At 54.3% G+C, this 21,401-nt stretch overlaps 6 protein-coding genes across 6 annotated transcripts; 2 read left to right on the top strand and 4 right to left on the bottom strand.

The window, feature by feature from the left end:
• Positions 1-19: 19 nt before the first annotated feature.
• Positions 20-2,669, bottom strand: QC762_701400 (uncharacterized protein; the record flags this gene model as incomplete). The annotated part of the gene is made up of 3 exons (XM_062893002.1): positions 20-334; positions 356-1,924; positions 1,992-2,669. 3 exons carry the CDS (start codon positions 2,667-2,669, stop codon positions 20-22), a joined length of 2,562 nt encoding a protein of 853 aa, XP_062739900.1.
• A 1,452-nt stretch (positions 2,670-4,121) lies between these two features.
• Positions 4,122-7,621, bottom strand: QC762_701410 (uncharacterized protein). The gene is made up of 4 exons (XM_062893003.1): positions 7,319-7,621; positions 4,596-7,263; positions 4,364-4,534; positions 4,122-4,306 (listed from the first exon to the last, which is right to left on the bottom strand). The coding sequence occupies exons 1-2, from the start codon at positions 7,502-7,504 to the stop codon at positions 4,714-4,716; spliced, it is 2,736 nt and encodes a 911-aa protein (XP_062739899.1). The 5' UTR covers positions 7,505-7,621; the 3' UTR covers positions 4,122-4,306; positions 4,364-4,534; positions 4,596-4,713.
• Positions 7,622-7,802: 181 nt separating this feature from the next.
• Positions 7,803-12,381, top strand: QC762_701420 (uncharacterized protein). Its single transcript, XM_062893004.1, has 2 exons — positions 7,803-11,130; positions 11,184-12,381. The coding sequence occupies exons 1-2, from the start codon at positions 8,191-8,193 to the stop codon at positions 12,021-12,023; spliced, it is 3,780 nt and encodes a 1,259-aa protein (XP_062739898.1). The 5' UTR covers positions 7,803-8,190; the 3' UTR covers positions 12,024-12,381.
• On the bottom strand, positions 12,347-13,477 carry QC762_701430 (uncharacterized protein; the record flags this gene model as incomplete). Its single annotated transcript, XM_062893005.1, has 1 exon — positions 12,347-13,477. The coding sequence occupies one exon, from the start codon at positions 13,475-13,477 to the stop codon at positions 12,347-12,349; it is 1,131 nt and encodes a 376-aa protein (XP_062739897.1).
• A 1,299-nt stretch (positions 13,478-14,776) lies between these two features.
• QC762_701440 (uncharacterized protein) lies at positions 14,777-18,771 on the top strand. Its single transcript, XM_062893006.1, has 3 exons — positions 14,777-16,206; positions 16,267-17,198; positions 17,253-18,771. Exons 1-3 carry the CDS (start codon positions 15,038-15,040, stop codon positions 18,689-18,691), a joined length of 3,540 nt encoding a protein of 1,179 aa, XP_062739896.1. The 5' UTR covers positions 14,777-15,037; the 3' UTR covers positions 18,692-18,771.
• On the bottom strand, positions 16,802-21,104 carry QC762_701450 (uncharacterized protein). The gene is made up of 3 exons (XM_062893007.1): positions 19,415-21,104; positions 17,933-19,348; positions 16,802-17,637 (listed from the first exon to the last, which is right to left on the bottom strand). Exons 1-2 carry the CDS (start codon positions 20,431-20,433, stop codon positions 19,168-19,170), a joined length of 1,200 nt encoding a protein of 399 aa, XP_062739895.1. The 5' UTR covers positions 20,434-21,104; the 3' UTR covers positions 16,802-17,637; positions 17,933-19,167.
• Positions 21,105-21,401: the final 297 nt, after the last annotated feature.

Genomic DNA, 21,401 nt, shown 5'->3' with positions numbered 1-21,401 from the left:
GTATATCTCCAAGTCCTCCTCACAAATACTGAACAGCATCCGTCAAAACACTCAGCAGCGTAGCAGCCGCCCCTCCCACCCCAATCGCCCCCGCCGTCTCCTTCCAGTGGCTCTTCCTCAGAGCCGACCTATCATCTTCCCTCGACCTGTCTCTGTACCGGTTGCCATTACTGTTCTCTCGGCTGTACCGATCCCTATCTCTGTCCCTGTCGGTGTATTGGCGGTTGCGGCGCTCCCGCTCCCGGTCTCGTTCCCGCTCGCGTTCCTTCTCCCTCTCCCTCTCCCTCTCCCTCTCCCTCTCCCTCTCCCTCTCCCTCCCTCTCCCTCTCCCTCTCCCTCTCCCTCTCCCTCTCCCCTCCCTCTCCCTCTCCCTGTCGCGGGAACTACCCCTGCGAGGCCGGTCCCTCTCTCTTTCACGTTCCCGTTCCCGTTCCCGCTCCCACTCCCGTTCACGCTGCTCGCGAGCTCGACTGTCCCGATCACCGGACCGGTCATCCCTGGCTCTGCCATCTCGGTCTTGATTGTCCCGCTCAGAACGGCGTCGACCCTTTTCGCGGTGGGAGCGGTCCGTGTAATAGCCGGGAGAGATGTCCCTCGGTCCATCGTTGAACCGGACGTGGTTCTGTTTCAAGATCGGCTTCGGCTCAACAGTGGCCGAGGGTGAGACCCTACTTCCTTCGCCGTAGCCGCTATCAGGGGGCGAGATAATGATGGGGTGGGCTCTTGCACCCTTGTCGTCGGGGCGGTATTTATCGGGGGTGTAGCCTCTGGGTATGTATTTGGTGCGTGCCGCCTCCTGGCGGTAGTCACGTTGATCGTCGGAGGAATCGCCATCATCCCAATGTGCCGGTTGGGGTGGGTTGTTGTTGCTCCGAATTCTTGCACCTCCGCCTCCACGCATCCTTCGTCCCTCGGGGTATCCTCGAGGGCGTGCTCGGTTGGGGGGTTCATAGATCTCGCTTGGAGCATTGGATGGGCCTCTTGCGTTTCGGACTTCGGCAGTCTGTCTGGCATACTCGGCGATTTGCTCGGGGGACAGCTTGCCAAGGACTGCAACAAAGGTCGGCCTGGCCTCGTAACGCACACCAGCTCTCTCGAGAACGACAGGCGATACAAGGCTGCGCTTGATTCTGGTCCAGGTCGCGTCCAATGGGATCTGTTTGCCTCGACCATCGGGGGCTAGGTTACTGTGCTGCCGAGCTTGTTGCTGCTGATGTTGGTGATAAGAAAGATCATTCCCGGCATGAGGGACCGAGAGCGACACTTGGCTGGTGTAGGGAGGCGGTGGCGTCACGGTCGATGAACTTGGGGACAAAGCTCTGGTGTAAGGGGGCGGGAACTGAGAGGATGGCGAAGTGTATCGAGGAGGCCTCGAGTACTGGCCATCGTAAGAGATGGCATCTGCTCCAGGGATCTGCAGCGGCTGAACCCCAGGAGGCAAATACCGATTTCCTGGCGATGTTCCAGGAGACAGGTTGTAGTTGGGTGGTGGGCCGCGTGAGCCCAGGCGTCCAGGCATCTTGTTAGCTTCGTACAAGTCAAGGGTGAGAATATCTCGCGTTGATATCAAGGCTGTTTGAGAAACAGGGCTGGACTCGGAGTCGGAGGATTCAGATGATGTGCAGTAGTCATAGCTGAGATGTGATGAATGGTTAGAGATGGCAGGAGGTTGTAAATGTCGATGGACTTGAAGGGTTTTCTCTGTGTCCGAGGTCGGGATCCGTCGTCGTCCCTCGTTACTAATGGGGGCATCACCATGGTTGGGTCTTGGGTCCGGGTTGGGCACTGGGTAGGATGAGAAAGCACCCTGCTCTCCCATTGGCTGTTGGGTGCCCCATTCGAGCAGTCCGCGAACAGAAGGGGGTGTTCCGTCCTGAGGGGCTTTGTGCGATTCGAGCTCGCGTATGTATGCCCGAAGGACTTCCTGTTGACTGTGTGAGTCCAGGCTTCAAAAACTTGGGTTATGACTTGACGTGCAAGCCCAAACATACCTTGTTGTTGCGGAGGACGTCTGACGAGAACCCCTCGTTTTCGAGCTCGGTCTTGAACTCTTGCCACAGCTCTTCTTGGTGCTCTCCCACTGGTGAACCTCGTCTTTTTTGAAACAAGCGGTTGGCAACGATATCCACCTTGTTCTTGATGTCTTCCATCTGCGAGTTGTTGTCTAATTTCACCAGCGAATGATGCACCTTTGATGGGTTGTGTAGCTGCACCATGTCCAGAAAGTTGACAAGTTTGGCCTTTTGGGAGACCACGCGCTCCCTGACCAGGTCAATCTTGAGTGCCTTTTCGGTTGGGTCTTCATCAGGGGTCCTGGAGGAATCCCGGCTCTCGGCTCCCATGCCATTCGAGACAGCGCTGGCACCACCATATTTTTCGATAATCGTGTTCACCTGCTTGATGGTGTAGTCGCTCTCCTGGACGAGCCTGGTCAGCTCCTCATGATAGACGCCATTTGGACTGTCATGATTGGCCGATCCCGGTTGATTGAGAAGGGAGTCGGCGTCCTGGATCTCGTCACGTAGGTGCTTGAGGACCCTTTGGAGACTGCCAACAGCCTTGCTCAGTTTGCTGAAATCCGGGCCAGCAGTCCGAGAACGGCGATACAACTGTTGTGCAAGGGCATCAACCGACTCGACGCGCAACACGCGGTCGTTCGCAACCGTCATCGAGGTAGGGTCGGGTTGGGAAGCCCAAAAAAAGAAATGCCAGCTTGGGGTTTACTGTTCTTGACAAGATCAACACCCCTCTGGAAGGGGTCGTGGAGGCTTTTTGGTCCAGAAAAGACAGGTCTTTGTTTTTGGTCTCGGGGAATCTCGAAAAGCTTGGTGATGTGTCTTGAGTACGGATGGGAGGCGGGAATGGTGGGAGCTGGGGAGCTGGGGAGCTGGAGAGCTTTTAGGCACTCGATGTGTTTGACAGCAAGATGCTCAGGCTGGAATGGTGGAAGCAAGCACAGTCGAGATGATTGGGCTGCTGCAAATGGAAGAGATGAGTAAAGAGAGACTGATCTGAGGAACCAATGGAGCGGGCTGTGGAACGGATAAGGAGATGGCCCAGAGGTGCTAAGCAGAGGCCATCATGACCTGGGGCGTTTGTTCCTTCGCTGGGTGCCCGCCCCGTTGTTTGCTGACGAATGAGGCGCGAGTGATCATCCAACGAGCATGTGGGAGGGGTGCTTTCTGGAACCAGATACATATATGTCATCGAATCGCGGCACTAGCGGCGGTACGCAGCAGAGAAATCAACACTACTGCTGCCCAAACGTTTTAATGTTAGCATGCCCGAGGGTGACCAAGCAATTCGGTTCTCGTTGAGGCTATCATCCTAACACGTAGGTCGGTATCAGAATGCGGCGCGGAGTATAGCATCACGAGCACATGGTTGCAAGTCGCCTCTTTCGCCCAGGGCGATATCAAGCAGCAACTAGCTGTCTGCAAATGCATGTTGTCCACCCAGTGAACACAGTCGGCCAAGGCTGGGTGCGTCAGAATCTTGTCACATCACCAGTAGGCGAGTGTAACTTTGTGGTGGTCTCATTGAAAACGCAGGTGTCAGAGCATGGCTTGCAGTTTTCAGTTTTCAGTTTTCAGTTTCCAGTTTCCAGGTTGGAAGGCTTGGAAGTTCCAGACGGCCTTGCGAATCTGCCGGCGAGATCAGAGGTGGTGTGGTGGGTAGGAGAGACACGAGACACGAGCTTTAAGGTGACGTCTCTTGTCTGATAGGACAGGGCTGGCCAATAACGAGAGCTGGAAAGGGATAAAGGAGAAACCCGGCGATGACGTCCAACCGCTTTAGTGAGGTTGCAGGCTGCGCCACTGTGGCCAATATTCCATGTGGGAGCTGCCGAGCATGGGTGACCAGGGCCGCAAACATGCGACCGCGATGCAAGACATTGCAAACCTACCAAAAGTCAAGCTTTTTAGCATGCCGTTTTTGAAACAAAGATCACCAAGATATTTACATCTCTATACATGCTGGGGGGTCCTGTTTGCTGTCTGCTTTTGCGTGGTGAAAAGCTCTCAAAGTCCCGTTGTCAAGATATCCGCCAAGGTACCTATGACACCCAAATGAAGACCGAGACACTGCCTGTTCTGGAAACGCCGAACCGTTGGAGCTTAGGCTGTGCTGGGGAATTGTAGAGGCAGGTCCAGTCACGATGGACAATGACAGCAGGCCTAAAACCGAGATGACGCCGACTCCTCCCCGCATTCTACTGATCTCTCAGGAACGAACTAGAACCAAGACCAAGGCGGCTCTTTTGACTCTATTTTCTCTGAAGCCAAGATTGACGCTCCTGGGCGAGCTGGTGGAACCACGTTACCGAACAACTCGAGCCTCGAGGCAAATCGGTCCCTCTCACGACCGGTGGACAGTTGCAGCAGAAAGGCAAGAGATACGTGGCATGCGGTGCTGTTTGAGCTGGGTGTTTTCGCATCTTCGGGGCAACATTTCTCTCCAGTCTCACACTGGCAGATGAGGTCCCCGATTGTACATCGTACCATGAGGCTCAGATCCCTCCCTCGGTGACGTTCTTGTATGTACCGCTTCGGTGTCAGTAGAGAGACCGGGCGAGGTCATCAGTTGTCACGCACCATGTACCGTAAAGATGCAAGGAAGAAAGGCCGTGTCGAGCTTGACTTGTTACACAACCATTAACATTTGGGTATCTGAACTTGTAGGACACAAGGTCCAAGACATTCTCACTTCTAATTACTTGGCTTCCTGCACAACGGTTTCGCGTGATCCCCTCACGCCCAACAACAGCTCCTCCGGTATCCGCTGGACCGAGTAAACGGCCCTCCTCCGGCTGATGGCCTGGCCAATATCTCGGCTGCTGCGCTGGACAATTTCTCCGCCCGACCTGATTCTTTCCGTAGATATCCTGGCATCTGTCTTGAGCCCTACCGGCAGCTGCTCTGTGAACTGCACCGTTGTGGGCATTCCCTTGCCGGCGTCCAAAAGCGCCCGACGGGCCCTCTTTGCGTACCTGGTGGCCTCGGCCAGCATGCTCTGCAGATAGATAGCGTCGTGAATGCCTTGCAAGGCGGAGTCGATTTCGTGATTGAACCGCCCAAAGTAATCAGCCGCATCTTCGTGGCTGGCCGAGTTGGCGAGCACACCATCAAACGCCATCCAACCGCCCAGGCCGACCGCGTCTATGCATCTGGTCATAAGATCCGCGATGAGCTGCAGGCTTCCGTCTGGGGGCGCCTCGATTTCCTCCCGATAATCCGACGTCCATCCATCTTTGATGAGTTCGGCCCGCAACACATTAAGTAGCCCGATGATCTGCTCGGGCTTGAACAGACGCCGAAGGCTCTGGACAGTGCTCACTGCTGGGCAAGCAGCCAACTTGCTAAATGCCACACCGAGTCCTCGGAAACGGTGCCCACTCAGATGCACCTCGGTGATCTGGAGTTCCTCTTCAGCCTTGTCGAGTTCCATCTTGATGGCGTCATTATCCTCATCAGCACTCTTTTCGGCGACGCCCTTCAGACGTTTCTGTTCCGGACTGGACGGGGTTTCATCCACGTCCAGGCTGTGGAGAAGCAACTTGACAGCGGAAACAAGCTCTGTGGGGCCAAGCTGAGTTCCTGACAAGTACTCAAGGAGTAACGCCATCGTGGGGTCGACTTGAGCAAGAAGGGGGGGCAGCTCCGCTCCAATAATATCGTCGACATTGTCCAACTCGCACGTCTCATCCTTGAAGGATGATTTGACATTGGAGGTGGACAAGTGGCCAGCATCTACCAGATAGTTAAGAACACTGCTCGCCGCAAGTGGGCAAGACAATCTAGGTTCCTCCGAGTCGGCAGCCGGCTGATTCCACGCAAACACTTTGCTGATGGCGTAAAATATCCAGCGCCTGTCGACATGCGCATATTCGGCTCTGGAAGAGGGCCAGATCCATTCTGGTAGCTGAGGACTGGCGACGATACCATTTGTAGCAGCAGAGCCAGCTTCCTGAGCTTCGATCGGCTTGGTTTGAACTTTGAAAATACTGGCGAGGAACTCTTCCCAGGCACGCAAATCTTCGGCGGCAAGAAGCTCCTCCGCGTTGGCCACGCCATTTCTCCATTCAGCAGACATGGTTTCAGATAGCACGCCGGGCAGGGCTTGTTCGAGAACTGCTGAAGAATGGTGCTCCGCACGAGCTCGTTTTGTTTCGGATTGTTCACGAGGTAATCCGCGGCGAATCGCATCCGTCAATAGCCCCTCTGCACGACGCTTCGTGTTGCGGTTCTTGGGCGCCTCAACCTGTACGGCAATGAGGCTTGATCCGTGCAAGCCAACCGCAATTTCCCGGGCGCCAAAGTAGGAAATGAGTTGACAATCACCTTCGGAGTTGGCAGGGGTGGCAGCTTGGAGAGAGCGAAAGATGGGGTTGTAGATGGAAAAGGACTCGGGCGTAGCGGCGAGGACAGACGTCTTGGAGATTCGAAGAAACGAGCTCATGCCGGGGATCTGTAGCTTAGTCTCAAGGCGCGGACTGCCGGAGCTGAAGGTGTAACTAGAGAGTAGCCCGTTGGCCAAGGTCTGCAGTGTACCGGATCTCGCATCGAGCTGATATTCGGTCGAAGCCGGGAAACTTGGGAGCCGAGTGACAAAGATCGACTGCGCCTGTCTCCCCGACGGAAGAGCAAGAACGTGCAGATTTTGCTGGGCGACGTTCTCGGGCGTTTTGGACGACGTGATGATGAGGAGGATATCTGGATTGAACCCATCGCGGCTCACATTTTCCTTGAATACGCCAAACAGCTCGTTCTTGCCACCAAACAGGCCATCGACAACATCAGCCGCGGTGGTGGCCTGGACAAAGTCAACCTGAAGATGCGATCCCGAACCAGAAGCAAGCCCTTGAACAAGCACGGTAGGCGCAGTTGACCACTTCTCGTCAAGCGTTTCCCCATCAAGGCCAACGATGGTGCCGTCGGAAGCCACGGCAATTATTTCGTGGTTTGGGATCTCATCGCCCGGTACCGAGTGTGGAGAAGTATGAGCTGCGCCGGCGCAAAGATGGACGATGGGTGTCTTGGTTCGAGGCGTATGCGACAAGCTTGACACTGCTGTGGCCTGGGACGTAGAAACTTCCTCCTTGAACAGTGTGATCTGCTTCTCCTTGGACGTGGTAGCTGAAACATATGTGTATCGAGAAGCGCTCTTCCCGGAAGACGGTCTCCATCTGAGCGAGTAGGGGGGGCATGTGAAGACTGATTCTGTCGAGACATCGTGAGATATGACCTGCTGGGAGGAGAGAACCTGGACTTGAAGTCAGCATACATGTAGTCTAAAGGTGTTGGCAAAGGTGTCTGACATCGTAGATAGTGACAGCGACGCCGTCAATGGCCACGGCAAGCTCTGACCGTTTCTTGCGCTTGAGTCCTTGCTTCTGTCCAAAAACCTCGCCTGCAACATGGCGACCGTTGCCCTGGGAGTCGGCGAAGGGGGCGGCAAGGGTGGTCAACACATAGGGAGTGTGAATCTGTAGTTTGGACACCATTCTGGAGAGAGGGGTTGGCTGCGTCGCCTCGAGTTGGTCGCAGAGAGTCGCTCAATTCGAAGCCATCACCAGTCAAATGCGAAGCTCTGCCAAACAGAAAAAAAGGCAATGCTCCACTGTGAAAGAAAGGTGGGTCCAGAAACATTTTAGCGGGGCTCCCGACTTCCCGGTAAATACTTGATCCAGCTCCGGGCTGGAATTCCTGTCCCGCCCAGCAAAAATAGACCCACTTATGATGTAAGTGGACCCTTCAGCTCGGGCCTAGCCAGGCCCGTGCTAGCGCCAAACGCGCTGGAGAGAGACACCAGAACGCGTTCTCCAGGCACTGGTTATAGTGGAAGTTGAGTTAGACGCGACTTCGGGTCTCAACTCTCAAGCAGGATCTCGTTTTGGTAACTTTCTCCCAGCATCAATTTTACTGCTTTTACCTATCGCCGATTCCACCTCGACTTCCTGCTCTCTCCCGTCCCGTCTTGGTTGAAAATCATCAATTACTTACCTCTCGAAGAGTATTCACATGCATCATTTTCTTGTCTTCACAGCATGATACCCCCAGACGACTCTTCTCTGCTCTCTCTCTTCCCTTTGCTCTGAGCGACGACGCTGTGGTATTTTGCCCTCCCGTTCGAAGCTTGAAAATTGCCTATGAACCTTGACTGACCGTGAAAAATTCAAGGGTTTATACCATGGCCGAGACTGCATCTCCAGTAGTCATGGTTGCAACTCCGGCTCACCGACCCCTACACCCTTTCTTCACACCAAACCGAATGACCCCGCATGCCCTCGAAAGTGAGGCTGCCGAATCCTCCCCTATATCGACTCCGATCACCGCGAAGGACAGCAGTAAAACAGAAGATGATACGGCGGTGAATCAAACCCTCGAAAGTGGCGGCAAAAAGAGACGCAATGTGAACAGCAGTGACGCACTGGAAGCCGAGGAGCCGCAGAAACAAAAGACAAACAAACGGGCGAGGGTCTCTGGGGCTAGTGTCATTGCCAGTCTGTTCACCAAAGTCAAGCAAAGCGAACCATGTCCTACAGATACGCCAGAGCTTGTGGGTAAGCATGAGGGTTCGTCTGCAACGCAACCAAGCAGTAACGACACCTCCAGCACTGCCGCTTCAACGGAACCCTCAGCGCCAGGACCAACTGCACCGAAGCCCAAAAAACTCTTGCTTTTTGATCCCAAGACTGGAACAATCGGCCCTCCCCCAGTACCCAAGGCGACACCAACTATGCAGGGAACTGTTGCGGCGGGTGAAAAACAGGCCCCCAAGAAACGTGGCAGGAAGCCAAAGGCAATGGTAGTGTGCATCAAATATGGAACAGACATGGAAACTCGGACTCGAATCGGCACGCGCATCAATTCTATACTGTCAGCCACACCTGCACAGCCGGCAGTTGAATCTGAACCCCCGCAGGCATCTGGCACGGAGAAGACATACCCCACGGCTCCAAAGCCAGCAGCTCCAACATCATCCAAATCGACACATCCATTCTTTCTCGGCAAGGCCAAAAAGCAGGAGGCGGTACCCGAAGATGTCAAGCCCAGTGAACCGACCTCGCCCCAGCCTACCAAGACCAAGCCAAAAATATTCGGCTCAACGCCTTTCTCCCCTAAGAAGCCACGGACCGCGCAGGTGCACAAAGCCCCCCTACCTCAGTTCGGCGTCAAGAACCTGGGCCTCAAATTCCCGGGGGCCAAGCAGCCAGCATGGCCGTGGCAGGGAATGGTGCATATTCGAGGCGACGAGGACGAGCCTGAGGCGATCGGAAGACCAGAGACCCAGGTGGCAGAGGACAATCTGTGTTTATTGGCAGCTCGGAAGTCAAAGGGCCTTTCTGTCAAGGTGCCCCTTGCTGAGTCAGTGTTGGCCCTCACAGCCATGACCTTGAACATAGAATCCCTCGTCAAAGACATTCGCAATATCAATACGGATGTAGTCGTCCCTCCTCCTCCGGAGCTGCGGCTTCCCCAGAAACATTTTGAGAGTGGAAGTAAGCTTCAGGCACGTATCCTTCCGGAGCTCAAAACTTTCCAGACATCTGCACCAGGCAAGAAGGGGACTCAGCGTACACTCTTTACTGAAGGCACGGGCGGAAAAGCTCAGCCACCAGCTCAGCTCTCCCTTCTTTTTGCGTCAATCTCTTCCTCTCTTTCTGCATTCGACCAGTCCCAGTGTGAGACGGCCAATTGGGTCCAAAAGTACGCCCCCACATGTGCTGCCGAGGTTCTCCAGCCTGGCCAAGAGGCTTTTCTCCTGAAGGAATGGCTGCAAGCACTGGTGGTTCAGTCGGTTGACACAGGGTCAAAAGATGACAAAGTCAGTCCACGGTCCAAGGCGAAGCATGGGAAGAAGAAGCGACGCAGAAGGCTCGACGGGTTCATCGTCTCTAGTGACAACGAGGACTATGGGCTGGATGACTTCTCTGGCGACGAAGCAGACTGGACCGCTAGTGGTGCCAGGGGCATCTTGAGAAAGACGGTCATCCGGTCTCTGAGTTTGGGCAAGGGCGAAAAGATGGCCAATACACTTATCATCAGCGGTCCCCCGGGCTGTGGCAAAACGACCATGGTTCATGCAGTTGCAAATGAGCTGAACTTTGAAATCTTTGAGATCAATTCCAGCACGAGACGAGCTGGAAAGGACGTGCTCGCCAAGATTGGTGACATGACCAGAAATCATCATGTCCGGCAGCATGAGTCCAGTACCCCGGGAGACAACAATGACGCCAAGGGTGAGGACGAAACTGCAGCCGATATAAAGTCGGGCAAGCAGTCTACCATGGCTTCATTCTTCAAACCAAATCCGGTGGTGGCTGCAAAACCAAAATCATCAACAGTCGCGTCAGGCGAGACAGCAGCACCAACAGATGTCAAGAAGGGTTCTTCTAGAAGCCAAAGGCAGTCCTTGATTCTGCTGGAGGAGGTTGATGTTCTTTATGATGAGGACAAGCAGTTTTGGTCAACAGTGGTTGACCTTATCACACAATCCCGACGCCCCTTCATCATTACGTGCAATGATGAGACTCTGGTTCCTTTACACACCTTGAGGATGCATGGCATCTTCCGGCTCAGCCCACCCCCGAGAGATCTTGCCATTGACCGTCTCATTCTTATTGCAGCAAATGAGGGTCATGCGCTTGCCCGCCAGGCTGTCGAGACACTCTACGACTCACGAGATTGCGACATCCGTGCAGCCACAATGGACCTCCAATACTGGTGTCAGATGGGAGTTGGTGACCGCAGAGGAGGGTTTGACTGGTTTTATCCTCGCTGGCCAAAAGGGGTGGACCTTGACGAGAACCAGGAGGTAGTTCGGGTCGTCAGTGAGGGCACCTACCAGCCAGGCATGAACCTGTTGGCGAGGGACAGCATTGTCAGTGACAAGACAACACCCCTGCAGGCAGAGGAGGAACTTGTTGAGCAAGCTTGGGAGAGCTGGGGCGTTGATCTCGGGAACTGGGAGGACACGCTTCGTCTTGGTACTTGGGCGGAAAAGATCAATCCCGTCAACGCAACCCCCGCTGGGCGGCTTGGTGTTCTTGAGGCCTTTGGTGAGATGACAGAGGCCTTGAGCGTGGCTGACATCTGCTCACTGGGGTCATTCGCCACGCACAAAGAGGTAAGCGGCACCAATTTTTGCAGTCTTCCCTTTTTTGCTAACCGCTTGTATAGGAGACAATGGATGCCACACTGCCTCGGCTCTCCGAAAAGGCCCAGGGCGACTTTGTCCAGGGGCTTTCTCATCTTGATTCGCCCTGTACCACTCACTATGACTCCCTCGTAACTTCCTTGCCATTGACGATCAAGTCTTTTGGCAAGGCCTCTCTCAAAAAAAGGATAGAGGCGCTACAGGATCAGTCGGCCGACGAGTTTTGCCCTCTAACCGAATCACAAGCGGTTCAGTGTCTTCAAACGAGCTTCACGTCTCCCACACCAGGATCGATGGCTATCACGCGCATGGACTTTGCGTTTGCCTTTGACAATATCGCAACCCCAGAGTCGTCCTCCGCCATCCCGGCATCCTATCTCGATCCATCTGTGTTTGACAGAACGCTGAAACTCATCGTCCTCGACGTGGCCCCATATGTCCGTGGCATTGTGGCCTATGAGCAATCCCTCCAGAAGCAGAGACTGAAGATGAGCAATCTTCTTAGCGAAGGCGGGAAAGGAACTCAAGGCACGAAGCGGATGCGGACAACAAGAGCTGCTTTGTCTGCAATGGAGGGTGGATCGAGGAGCAACAAACGGGGTGAGAGGTGGTTTAAAGCCGAGTTAAACCCTTATTTGGTAGCCAGGACAGGCGGGAAGGGATGGAACCCCGGGCTGGATCTTGACGAGCTTCCAATTCCGCCAAGTCCGCTGAAGAGGAGTCCGATGAAGAGCTCTGTCGGGGAAGGGACGTCTCCCGAAGCATCTCCAGTCAAGCCGAAGAAGGCCGTGGAGAAACGGGGTAAAAAGCCCAAAGTCCAGAAAATTGTTGTAGATGAGGAGGACACGGCAGGTGAAGTATGAGCAGCTTCAAGAGTGTTCTAGAACATGCTCATGCAGTTCTCAGCAACAGGTTACATTATTTTTTGAAACACGGGTTTAAGGGGATTAGGCATATGCGGACGCTTCTGATTGTAGCCGACATGGATGGGACACATCTAGGTAGCAAGCATTCGCGTCTTATATGGCACAGACAAACATCATATCGCAAAAGGATCAACAGAGGAGGGGGGGGCAAAAGCAAGTAGATGGCGTAAAATGGACACAAAAGTCAAATGATCAATGACTACCTGGTTAGCTAGATATTAGACTGTTGAGACGTGAGAAGCAGGCAGCAATCAGAAACATCACCGATAATCCCAGTCAAATGCCCTGTTCCTCCCAGCCCCCAGGTCAACAGACGCCCTTCTGCTTCTTGCTGATGGCGCATCCCGGTACACATACACAACCTCTTCTCTCGGAACCCTCGGGGCTACAACCTCTTCATCATAGTATGGCCTCCTCTGCAACTCTCTACCCCTCATGCTTTCTGGCCTGGCAAGCAGGGGCGGTCCATCTCGGGGCTCTTCAATCAGGTATCTCGGTCTGCTCAACTCCCTCCCAGAAACATAACTTCGCGGAGGTGGCGGGGGGTAGTGACTATCTCTATTCCGGCTGGCCGCTGGACCGATGGCCGGTGTCATGTAATATTCTTCGTTCGCAACAGAGGAGGCGCGACGGGGAGGAAGGGATCGGTCCCGAGAGGGCACAACGTCAGAATAGAATTGGTCTCTCCCGCTTTGGCTCTTACTCCGTAGGATTGAGGGAGTGGTGGTGTATTTGGTGAGACCTCTGGTATACTCTCTGTCGTCGTCGTTGTAGTAACCCCTCGGATCGATTCTTCCCCGGGGGGCGGCACCTTTCAGGCTTCCTCTTCTACTTCCGGGGTTGCTGTACACCCCCCCCTCCTCCTGTTCTTCATACACTTCCCTCCTGTGGGATACCGGAGGTGGCCCTTTATAGGCATACCCACCCCTTCTCGCCTCCCTGCCGTCCTGCGCCGGTGGTGGGGGACTGTAACTCTTAACTTCCCTCTCGTTTACCTTGCCCCTCTTGGCGGCCTTTGCGGCCTGCAATTTCTCCCTGGCCCTTCTCTCGTATTTGGACAGCTCCCAGTCTTCCTTGTCGCCGTAGACGTAACCTTTAGGCCAGTATTTGTGTGCGAGGAAGGAGGCGGCGGCTATGGAGCCTAGGAAGACGTAGGGGATCTTGTGGCCTCCTTCTTCGTGGTTGTCGGAGGAGTGGCTGTGTTTGGGCTTGGAAGAAGAAGAGGAGGAGAGTGAGGATTTGGTTGACTTGGAACGGGAACGCGAGGAGTGTGAGGAGGGGTAGGGTGGGTAGGAATCTGGGTCCGGGAGGGCTAGGGGCGGTGATGGCGGAGGTGATGGAGAAGGGATGGCAGGTGGGGGGGTCGGGGGAGGTGTGTAATAGACTGGCATCGTTAACCTTGCGAGTTATCAAGGGGCGAGACTCGGGGAGTCGTCGGAGGGCGTGTCGGAGGGTGTGTCGGCGTGGTGATTGATGTCGGTAAAGAACCGATGCACATAGCCAAAGAGAAGACAAAGACGAGAAAGAACAAAATCTAAAAGACGAAAGAAAAAAAGAGAAAACAGCAGGAGCAGAGGTTTAGGTTTGTCTGTCTGCACCCTTCCAACCAAGGCCGCCCGGTTTGGCGGGCGAGCAGAGCAGGTCAAACCAGGCTGCGGTGAATGAGGCTTGAGTGTTGCTGAGAGCTGAGGTGTAGCAGGGTGAGAGGTGTTGGATGGCCCTCCGCGCCGCTCGCCTTCTACACCGACATGAAACTCAGTGCTGGAGGATGGTCGGACAAATGGGCAACTGCTCCAAATAGAACCGGCCAGGCTGCCCAACGAAGAATTTTGTGGCGATATTCTATCGTTTCTCGGGAGTGGGCTTGAGCGAACACTTATACGACACTGTTGTGAGGCTCCCGTCACACAACGGATGGCCGGATGAGACCTCTCTCTATCGAGCAAGAGCCAAGACGTAATGCACGCAGGCTTGCAAGAAGGCATCTCGGGCGACGCTCACACGGCATCGTGTTGATCCGGGCGTGCCCGGCACCGAGACCACCACCACGAGAGGTGCTTTGCCGATCATGGCTTGTTTAGTGGGGTTTTAGCGATGACAAGACCAGACAAGCTTTCTGAATAGAACAACTGGCTAGTTAGTGACGATGAATGTGCTGCAGGTGTAACCCGAGCCAAGAGAGCACAAGTGCAACATGAAACGTGTTTTGGATCGCCCTTCTTCGATTTGTTCTTTTTCTTGTTCCACGGGTCTTGGCCAGGCGTGTGTTCAGGCCGGGGCACTGTCGGCCTGGTGGTGGCCATCCAGAAGCACTGCTGGTAGGTAGGTGTAGGTACTCTCTTCCTCGCAGCTCGAGCAGGACCCGAGAGTGCAATGAAAAAGGGTTCGCATCACCTGGAGGCAGTGTAAGACCAGGGACACTGTGACCAACCGTCATGGGCATGCCCAGAGGACAGTTAGCCGAGATAAAAAAAAAAATATTATGATAATCAAGGGTCTGCTCCGTTGGAGCAGTTTCAGATATTAAACTGAAAATAACAGATACTACACTTGATCTAAGCCAGAAGGCAGAGAGAGCTGAAGAAGAAAAGAGGAAATCAAGTAAAATGCAAAGGATGGCCGACAATATATAGCTGGTGTGTCTGGTCTGTGCTCGCCTGCAAAATCGCATCCTCTCGAACATACCACCTGGAGCAACTTCGTGACAGCGGAGTGTCCCGCCTCAAACCCGGCTGGGGCTTGGTTGGAATCCGCTGTAAAACCTCCGTCTCCACATGGCTCCACCGGCCAGTAACATGGAATTCCGGGAAAGCGGCATCCATGACGCAGTTACACCACACCTCTGTCCTTGTCCCTGAATAATCGCCCAAAAAAACAATGGCGCCTTTCTCTTTTCTCCGTCCGATAACTTGGGACGACATCCCCGATTGACCGCCCGAGACGAAGCTGGCATGGACAGTAATGAAGCACAACGACAAACCTGCGAGGAGGAGGGGGGGAAGATAATCGACGCAGAAAGCCCTTTCGACGGTCCAACACACACATATCCAAAAGCGACTTCATATACACCACCGGTACCGAAATCGAGAAACGAAAATGCACCCGGTGCCAATGTCGACCACAACACTGCTGCTGTGCCAGACGACCATGGGCCACGAGACAAAAAGCCAAGCTTGGTGGGCAGGCTGGCGAACAGGTTAGGACTCGATGCCGGTACCTTGATCATCATGTTCAAGGGGTCACTACCTCCAACAATCGCCATTGCCATGTACCAAGCCGCCCCCATAACCGCCTATTTCACCACTCTCGGCTACCTCGTCCCCATCGTCAGCGTTCTCGCCCTGGCCATTCTCCCGAGGGGAAAGTTTCTCATGAACATGATCCTGAACCTCTTTTCCGTCTGCCTCGGGGCCGCCATCTCCATGCTGGCACTCTGGTCGGCCGTCAAGGCCCGAGAAAACACCAGGTCTTCTGCTCCGCGTCCAGCGTCAGGAACAGGGGGTGGGCAGGCTTTGACCATGGTACCATATAACTCTAGCCAGTCGGCTGTCTGCGCCGTCTGGCTGTTCTTTGGCATTTGGCTGGGGAATGTAGTAAGGGCCAAGCTGCCGGCCTTCAACTTGCCCGTCATCATCTTCAGCATCTTTGTCAATGTCGCGGCCACCTACGGACCTTTCATGACAACAACTACCGGGGCACAGAAGTTTGTCAGGGAGTTGTTGACGGCCATGCTCGTGGCACTAGCATTGGCTTTTGCCGTCAATCTCTTTGTTTTTCCCATGAGTAGTCGGTTGGTGGTGTTCAAAGAGTTTGAGGGCGCGATTGGGTTGTTGAGGAGGACAGTAAAATTACAGAGGGAGTATCTGGTGTCACTGGAGAAAGAGGACATGTTTGCTGTCGCAAGCCATGCAACGGGTTCAAGAGAAGAGAATGGGAGGAGATTGACCAAGGAAGAGAGGGCTGCAAAACAGCTGAAAGAGACTGGTGATAAGATGAGGCAGCTGGCGGGGAAGCTGCATGCTGATATACCGTTTGCCAAGAGAGATTTTGCCTGGGGAAAACTGAACGGGGATGATATTGGGCAGTTGTTTTCGTTGTTTCGGAATGTGTACATTCCGGTGTAAGTACCTCTACGCTTTAATTTCTCTCACGCCTCTCGGAAGCTGACCGGAACGGACAGGCTTGGGATGATGACCATCATCGACATCTTTAAGAGAGTGTCGGAACACCGTGGGTGGAACCGTCTTCGCAATGAAGACGAGCTGTCTGAAGACGAGATTGCTGCCAAAGAAAAAGAAAAGAGGGTTTGGAACGAGGTCATGAAACAAATGCATGAGCCGTTCGAGATTTTGTCTGGAGCTATCGATCAAGGTCTGGAACATGCTGGGCTCTGCTTAGGATTGTTACCACGGCCAAAACGGACACGAGATGTTGAGGCCCAAGGCGAACAGGTTCGACCCGGCGATCCCAGACTTGCCAAAGTCATGGATGAAAAGGTTGCCGCTTTCTACTCCAAAAAAGGAGAACTGCTAAGAACTTGGGTCAGAGAACGCGGCTTTCGCCTCGAGGACAATGAAGACGGGTATGGAGAAGAACACTTGACGGAGCAGCGAGAGCGAGATCAGTCCCAGCTCTACATTGTTCTTTATATGGAGAATTTGATGCACGCTTCAGGCGAGGCCGTTCAAGCACTTGTCGCGTTTGCTGACAAGAAGGTGGCCGATGGGACTATGTCTAGAAATAGGGTCATCATACCCTCGAATAAACGGCTAAAGAAATTATTCCTCTCGGTATTCAACAACGAAGACTCGTCAGGGGAAGAGTCGCCAGATCTCACAGAGACCAGAAACACCATCGTATACTTTGGAGATGGCTACAACCGAAAGAAGGATCCGGAGCACCTGCCACCAGAAACAGCTTGGCAGCACTTTGGCAATGGGCTACGCAAGATTTCTGCTTTTTTGGGATCCGAAGAGTCCATGTTTGGGTTTCGAGTAGCTTGTGCTACCATGACGGTTGGGATTGTGGCTTTTCTCGAAGAAACCCAGCGCTTTTTTATGGAACAAAGACTGGTTTGGGCCATGATCATAATCGCCCTTGGCATGACAATGAGTAAGCTATCCCTTCGGCCAGCCATGTCGAGTTTGAACTGACTAACATCAACAGCATCGGGCCAGTCCTTTTTTGGCTTCCTTTGCCGAGTTGGAGGCACAGTCATAGCTATGGTGTTGTCCCTGATCATATGGTATATCGTCGATGAACGGCCCGCCGGCGCCATTGTGATCATGTGGTTCTTCGTCTTCATCAGCTACTACTTCTTCCTCAAATACCCTCGTTTCATTCCGGCCATTATGATCACCATCGTCACCCAAGTACTCATTATCGGGTATGAGCTTCAGACTATCCGACTTGGAAAGGAGATTGCCGAACGAACAGGGCAGCCCTGGTATCCAACATACTTGCTCGCTCCGTATCGTCTAGCTTGCGTGGCAGGTGGCAGTCTCGTTGCCTTTTTCTGGACGATATTTCCATCCCCATTGACAGATCGCACCTGGCTCCGAAGAGATCTGTCAGCAACTCTCTACCTGGTAGCCAACTACTTCGGTGTTATCAGCAGCACGCTTCGGTCCAATCTGGACGACACGGCTGGAGATGTTGATATTCCCGGGACGCCAGCACATCAGCTTCACAAGATTAGCCGTAAAATCTTTGGCAAGGTCATGATGCTGGTCCCCTCCATGATGCAGCATTCCGAGTGGCAGCGATGGGAGCCTACGATAGGGGGGAAGTTTCCCCGCGAAGCCTACGACGACATCATTGCGGGAAGCACAAGAATTATGGCTTACCTCACCCTTATAAGCTACACGCTCATGCACCCTACGCGTGTTTATCACGCCACATCGAAAGAACACAACGGGGAGGATGGCGATGAAACCCATATCCGCAGCCGCGAATGGCTCAACGCTCTCGCCAAGGTTCTGCGCACTCTGAGACCAACACATCACTCAATTCTGTCCACATTGACGCTACTGTCGAACTCTCTATTGTCAGGCCAGAGGCTACCCCCTTTCTTGCCCTTGCCAAGGCCGTACGAGATGACGAGACGGCTGATGACGCTGTCGTCATCCAAGTCTTACCCCAAACATGCCAACGACGACGAGGACAATGGCTCCGAGGAAGGACCGGGCGAAGAAGATGATGAAGACAATGAGTCGGACGGCGCCCCCGTCAGACTAGTCGACTCCCGAACAGGAAGAGATGACCGCGACGAGGACAGGTTGCTGCGGAAGCGCACCACTCGTTCGAGCCACAAACTTGATCACATCCCTGAGCACCACGATGGCGGCCGTCCAAGGAAGAGAAGGCCGGTTGAGGTGAATCTACTGGATCCGAGAAATATGGAACAGCCGGGATACGCAGAGTTTGCCGTGCTGCAGGTATGCACCACACTGGTATGTGACGACCTGGAGGGGCTGGTCAAGGCGGTGAGTGGGTTGGTTGGTGTGGTCGACTTCAGTTTTCGGTACGAGGGGAGCGAGTCAACCTTGGGTGCCAACTCGGGGAATGAGACTGCAAGTGAAGGGTTGAGACGAAGAAAAGGATAGAAGGAGGTTTAGATGTATTGTGAGAATGAATTTGTATATATTCCCTTAATTATACCAAAGTCCGATCAATGCTGGCTGTGTAACATGCTTATCTGCGGGGTAATTTCTCAACATGGACAAGTCAGCTTACCCTGACAAATGAGTGTTGTGGTTCCAATAACAATTATATTATCCCGCTCGCTCAGCATGCAATGCTCGCTCGACTGTCTAACTGCTTCTAGCCCCTTCTTGTAGCTGTTTTTTTTTTCGAGTCTCTATCGTCTATTTCTCTACCCGCTCTAATTTTGTTTGTTTTGTATATTTCTCGTCTTCGTCGTCGTCAATGGGATGAACTCCTTCCGTCGCTGTGTTGCCGTTGGGGTATATACAAACCAGCCTCCCATCATGAATCCCTAATCATTCTCATTCCCTGGGGACTTGGCCCCTTTCCAAGGAAGAGCAGAAATAATGATATCAAGAGCGAAAAGAGATGCTCTTTACTTGCTCTCGGCCCACTTGAGAGTGCCCGGCACGGTGGGGTCGGCCTCGACGTACTTGCAGGTGGTGAAGGTCTTCCAGAGCGAGCCGAGGAACGAGCCCTTCTCCTGGTGGTAAAGGTCGCCGACCACGGGCTTGATGGCCTCGGTGGCCTCCTCGGCCTTGTAGAAGGGGATGCGGCTGGACAAGAGATTGTTAGCCAGGAGTGCCGAAGAGACAGCAGGGTTGACAAAGGAGCAAACTTACGGGAATAGATGGTGAACGACGTGGGTGTCGATGATGCCGTGGAAGAGGTGACGGCCGACGAAGCCAAAGTCGCGGTCGACGGTGGCGAGGGCGCCCTTGACGAAGGTCCAGTTTTCGGCGTCGAAGTGGGGAACGTCGGGGTGGGTGTGGTGGAGGTAGGTGATGGCGACCAACCAGTGGTGGACCCAGAAGTAGGCCTGGCCGTACATCAGGAACACCATCTTCCAGCCGACCATGGTCGAGGCGAGGTAGAGGCAGTAGCCGACAATGGCGAGACCGACGTCGGTGATGAAGATGTAGACGGCCTCGCTGGGGCGGAAGACGGCGCTGGTGGGCTCAAAGTGGCTGACGCGGAGCCAGCCGCCCTCGCGCTGCTTGCTGGCGGGACCGGCGGTGGCGTTGAACAAGAGGTACATCTGCCAGCCGGCGAGCTGGTGGAAAATGAGCTTGACGAGCTGGACAAGGGGGACGTCCTCGAAGAGCTCGCGGTCGAGGTAGAGGTCGGCAAGGCGGCGCTTCTGGCGGTCCTCCTTGGTAGCGGGGACGAAGGCCATGTCCTTCTCCATGTGGCCGGTGAAACGGTGATGGCGGTGGTGAGAGAACTTCCAGGAGAAGTAGGGCACCATGAGAGCTGAGTGGAGGACCCAGCCAACGACGTCGTTGAAGTTTTGGTGCTTGGAGAAGGCGCCGTGGCCGGCCTCGTGAGCCAAGATCCAGACGCCCGTCAGCACGAGGCCCTGGAGGTAGCCATAGAGGGCCCAGGCAAGACCGCGGACGATGCTGTCGTTGATCTGGGGGATGTAGGTGAAGGCAGCCCAGCCAAGGGCGCCGGCCATGATGAGGTCGCGGAAGACATAAGCCATCGAGTGGAGGATGGTTGGCTCGAAGCAGTGGGCGGGGATGGCATCGCGGATGGTCTGAATGTCGGGATACTCGACCACCTTGGTCTTGAGCACGCCATTGGCACCGCCGTTGGCCTTGCGACTCCTGGTCTCGGTGGTGGTGATAGCGGTCGCCATCTTGGGCTGATTGTATGGATCTGGGGGGAGAGAGCCAAATCCACGAAGACGGAGAGGCGATGGGGGAGATGAGAAAGGAAAGAGAAGGGGAGGGAAGGGGGGAAAGCGGGCGAGAAAAAGAGGGAGAGGAGGAGGAATTAAACTTCTTCCACCGCCCGCTCGAGCGAAACCTGCAACAGGGGACCACCAGGGGACCACCAGCCAGCAACTGTCCGTTTTTCTCCCATTTTTTTTTTTTTTACTCTCGTTCGAAACTGACAGGGACCCTGCATCTGGCTGCGTGTCTGTCAACGAGTGCCATCCATGTCTTCCCTGCCCCTCTGGCCGGCGAGCCCCACGTGTGTCCTCTTTTGTCTGGTCCCCAGCTCAGGCCCAGGCCAACAGAAAACGAATCTAGCCTCAAAAGAACGGGTCCCCTTGGCTGGAGCTGGTGCGGGCGATATGCGTGTGCTACGGTGCCAGGACGCGATTAAGATTGCAAACCAAACCCATTTTGCCGTTGGAATTGACGCCGCTGATTGGACCCATCTCGATAAGGGCCCCAGTATAAAAAAATAGAGTTCAAGAGCAAAAAGGCGGTCACTGGGCATTGACTGACTGACACGCGGGTTGCTGGCAAGTGACGAGGCACCCCAGCGGCACACATGCAACATGCAACACAAAAGAACGCGGGTGGCAGACGTTGGTGTTTCACAGCAGACAGTCCCTTTTGGAGACAAAGCAAAATGCCATGTTCTCTGGCACCCAGAATGCCAGATCCAACTTCCCCCGGAGACCCTGGATCTTCAAACCATCTGGCCTCCATGTGGATCTGCACCATGAACATCGAAATCCCAATTGGCAGTTTCAACCAGGTTGGGCTGCTGCAATCGCTTCACTCCGACTGGCTCGACGAAGAGGGGTTTCCCGATTTCCCCAACACCAGCTCACATGTCCACCCCACACTTGCCAACAAAAAAAATTAAGAA

This window comes from Podospora pseudocomata, chromosome 7 (assembly GCF_035222375.1).
Source record: "Podospora pseudocomata strain CBS 415.72m chromosome 7, whole genome shotgun sequence".
NCBI lineage: Eukaryota > Fungi > Ascomycota > Sordariomycetes > Sordariales > Podosporaceae > Podospora > Podospora pseudocomata.
This window is presented reverse-complemented; position numbering and strand designations above follow the sequence as displayed.

Excerpts from the sequence above, each read along its gene's own strand:
- QC762_701410 (XM_062893003.1), bottom strand. The coding sequence starts at position 7,504 with ATGGTGTCCAAACTACAGATTCACACTCCCTATGTGTTGACCACCCTT. Across the intron at positions 7,264-7,318 it reads TCGCTGTCACTATCTACGAT|GTTCTCTCCTCCCAGCAGGT; the intron begins GTCAGACACCTT and ends CTTCAAGTCCAG.
- QC762_701420 (XM_062893004.1), top strand. The coding sequence starts at position 8,191 with ATGGCCGAGACTGCATCTCCAGTAGTCATGGTTGCAACTCCGGCTCAC. Across the intron at positions 11,131-11,183 it reads CATTCGCCACGCACAAAGAG|GAGACAATGGATGCCACACT; the intron begins GTAAGCGGCACC and ends CCGCTTGTATAG.
- QC762_701440 (XM_062893006.1), top strand. The coding sequence starts at position 15,038 with ATGGACAGTAATGAAGCACAACGACAAACCTGCGAGGAGGAGGGGGGG. Across the intron at positions 16,207-16,266 it reads CGGAATGTGTACATTCCGGT|GCTTGGGATGATGACCATCA; the intron begins GTAAGTACCTCT and ends CGGAACGGACAG. Across the intron at positions 17,199-17,252 it reads CGCCCTTGGCATGACAATGA|CATCGGGCCAGTCCTTTTTT; the intron begins GTAAGCTATCCC and ends TAACATCAACAG.
- QC762_701450 (XM_062893007.1), bottom strand. The coding sequence starts at position 20,433 with ATGGCGACCGCTATCACCACCACCGAGACCAGGAGTCGCAAGGCCAAC. Across the intron at positions 19,349-19,414 it reads GTCGTTCACCATCTATTCCC|CCGCATCCCCTTCTACAAGG; the intron begins GTAAGTTTGCTC and ends TCTCTTGTCCAG.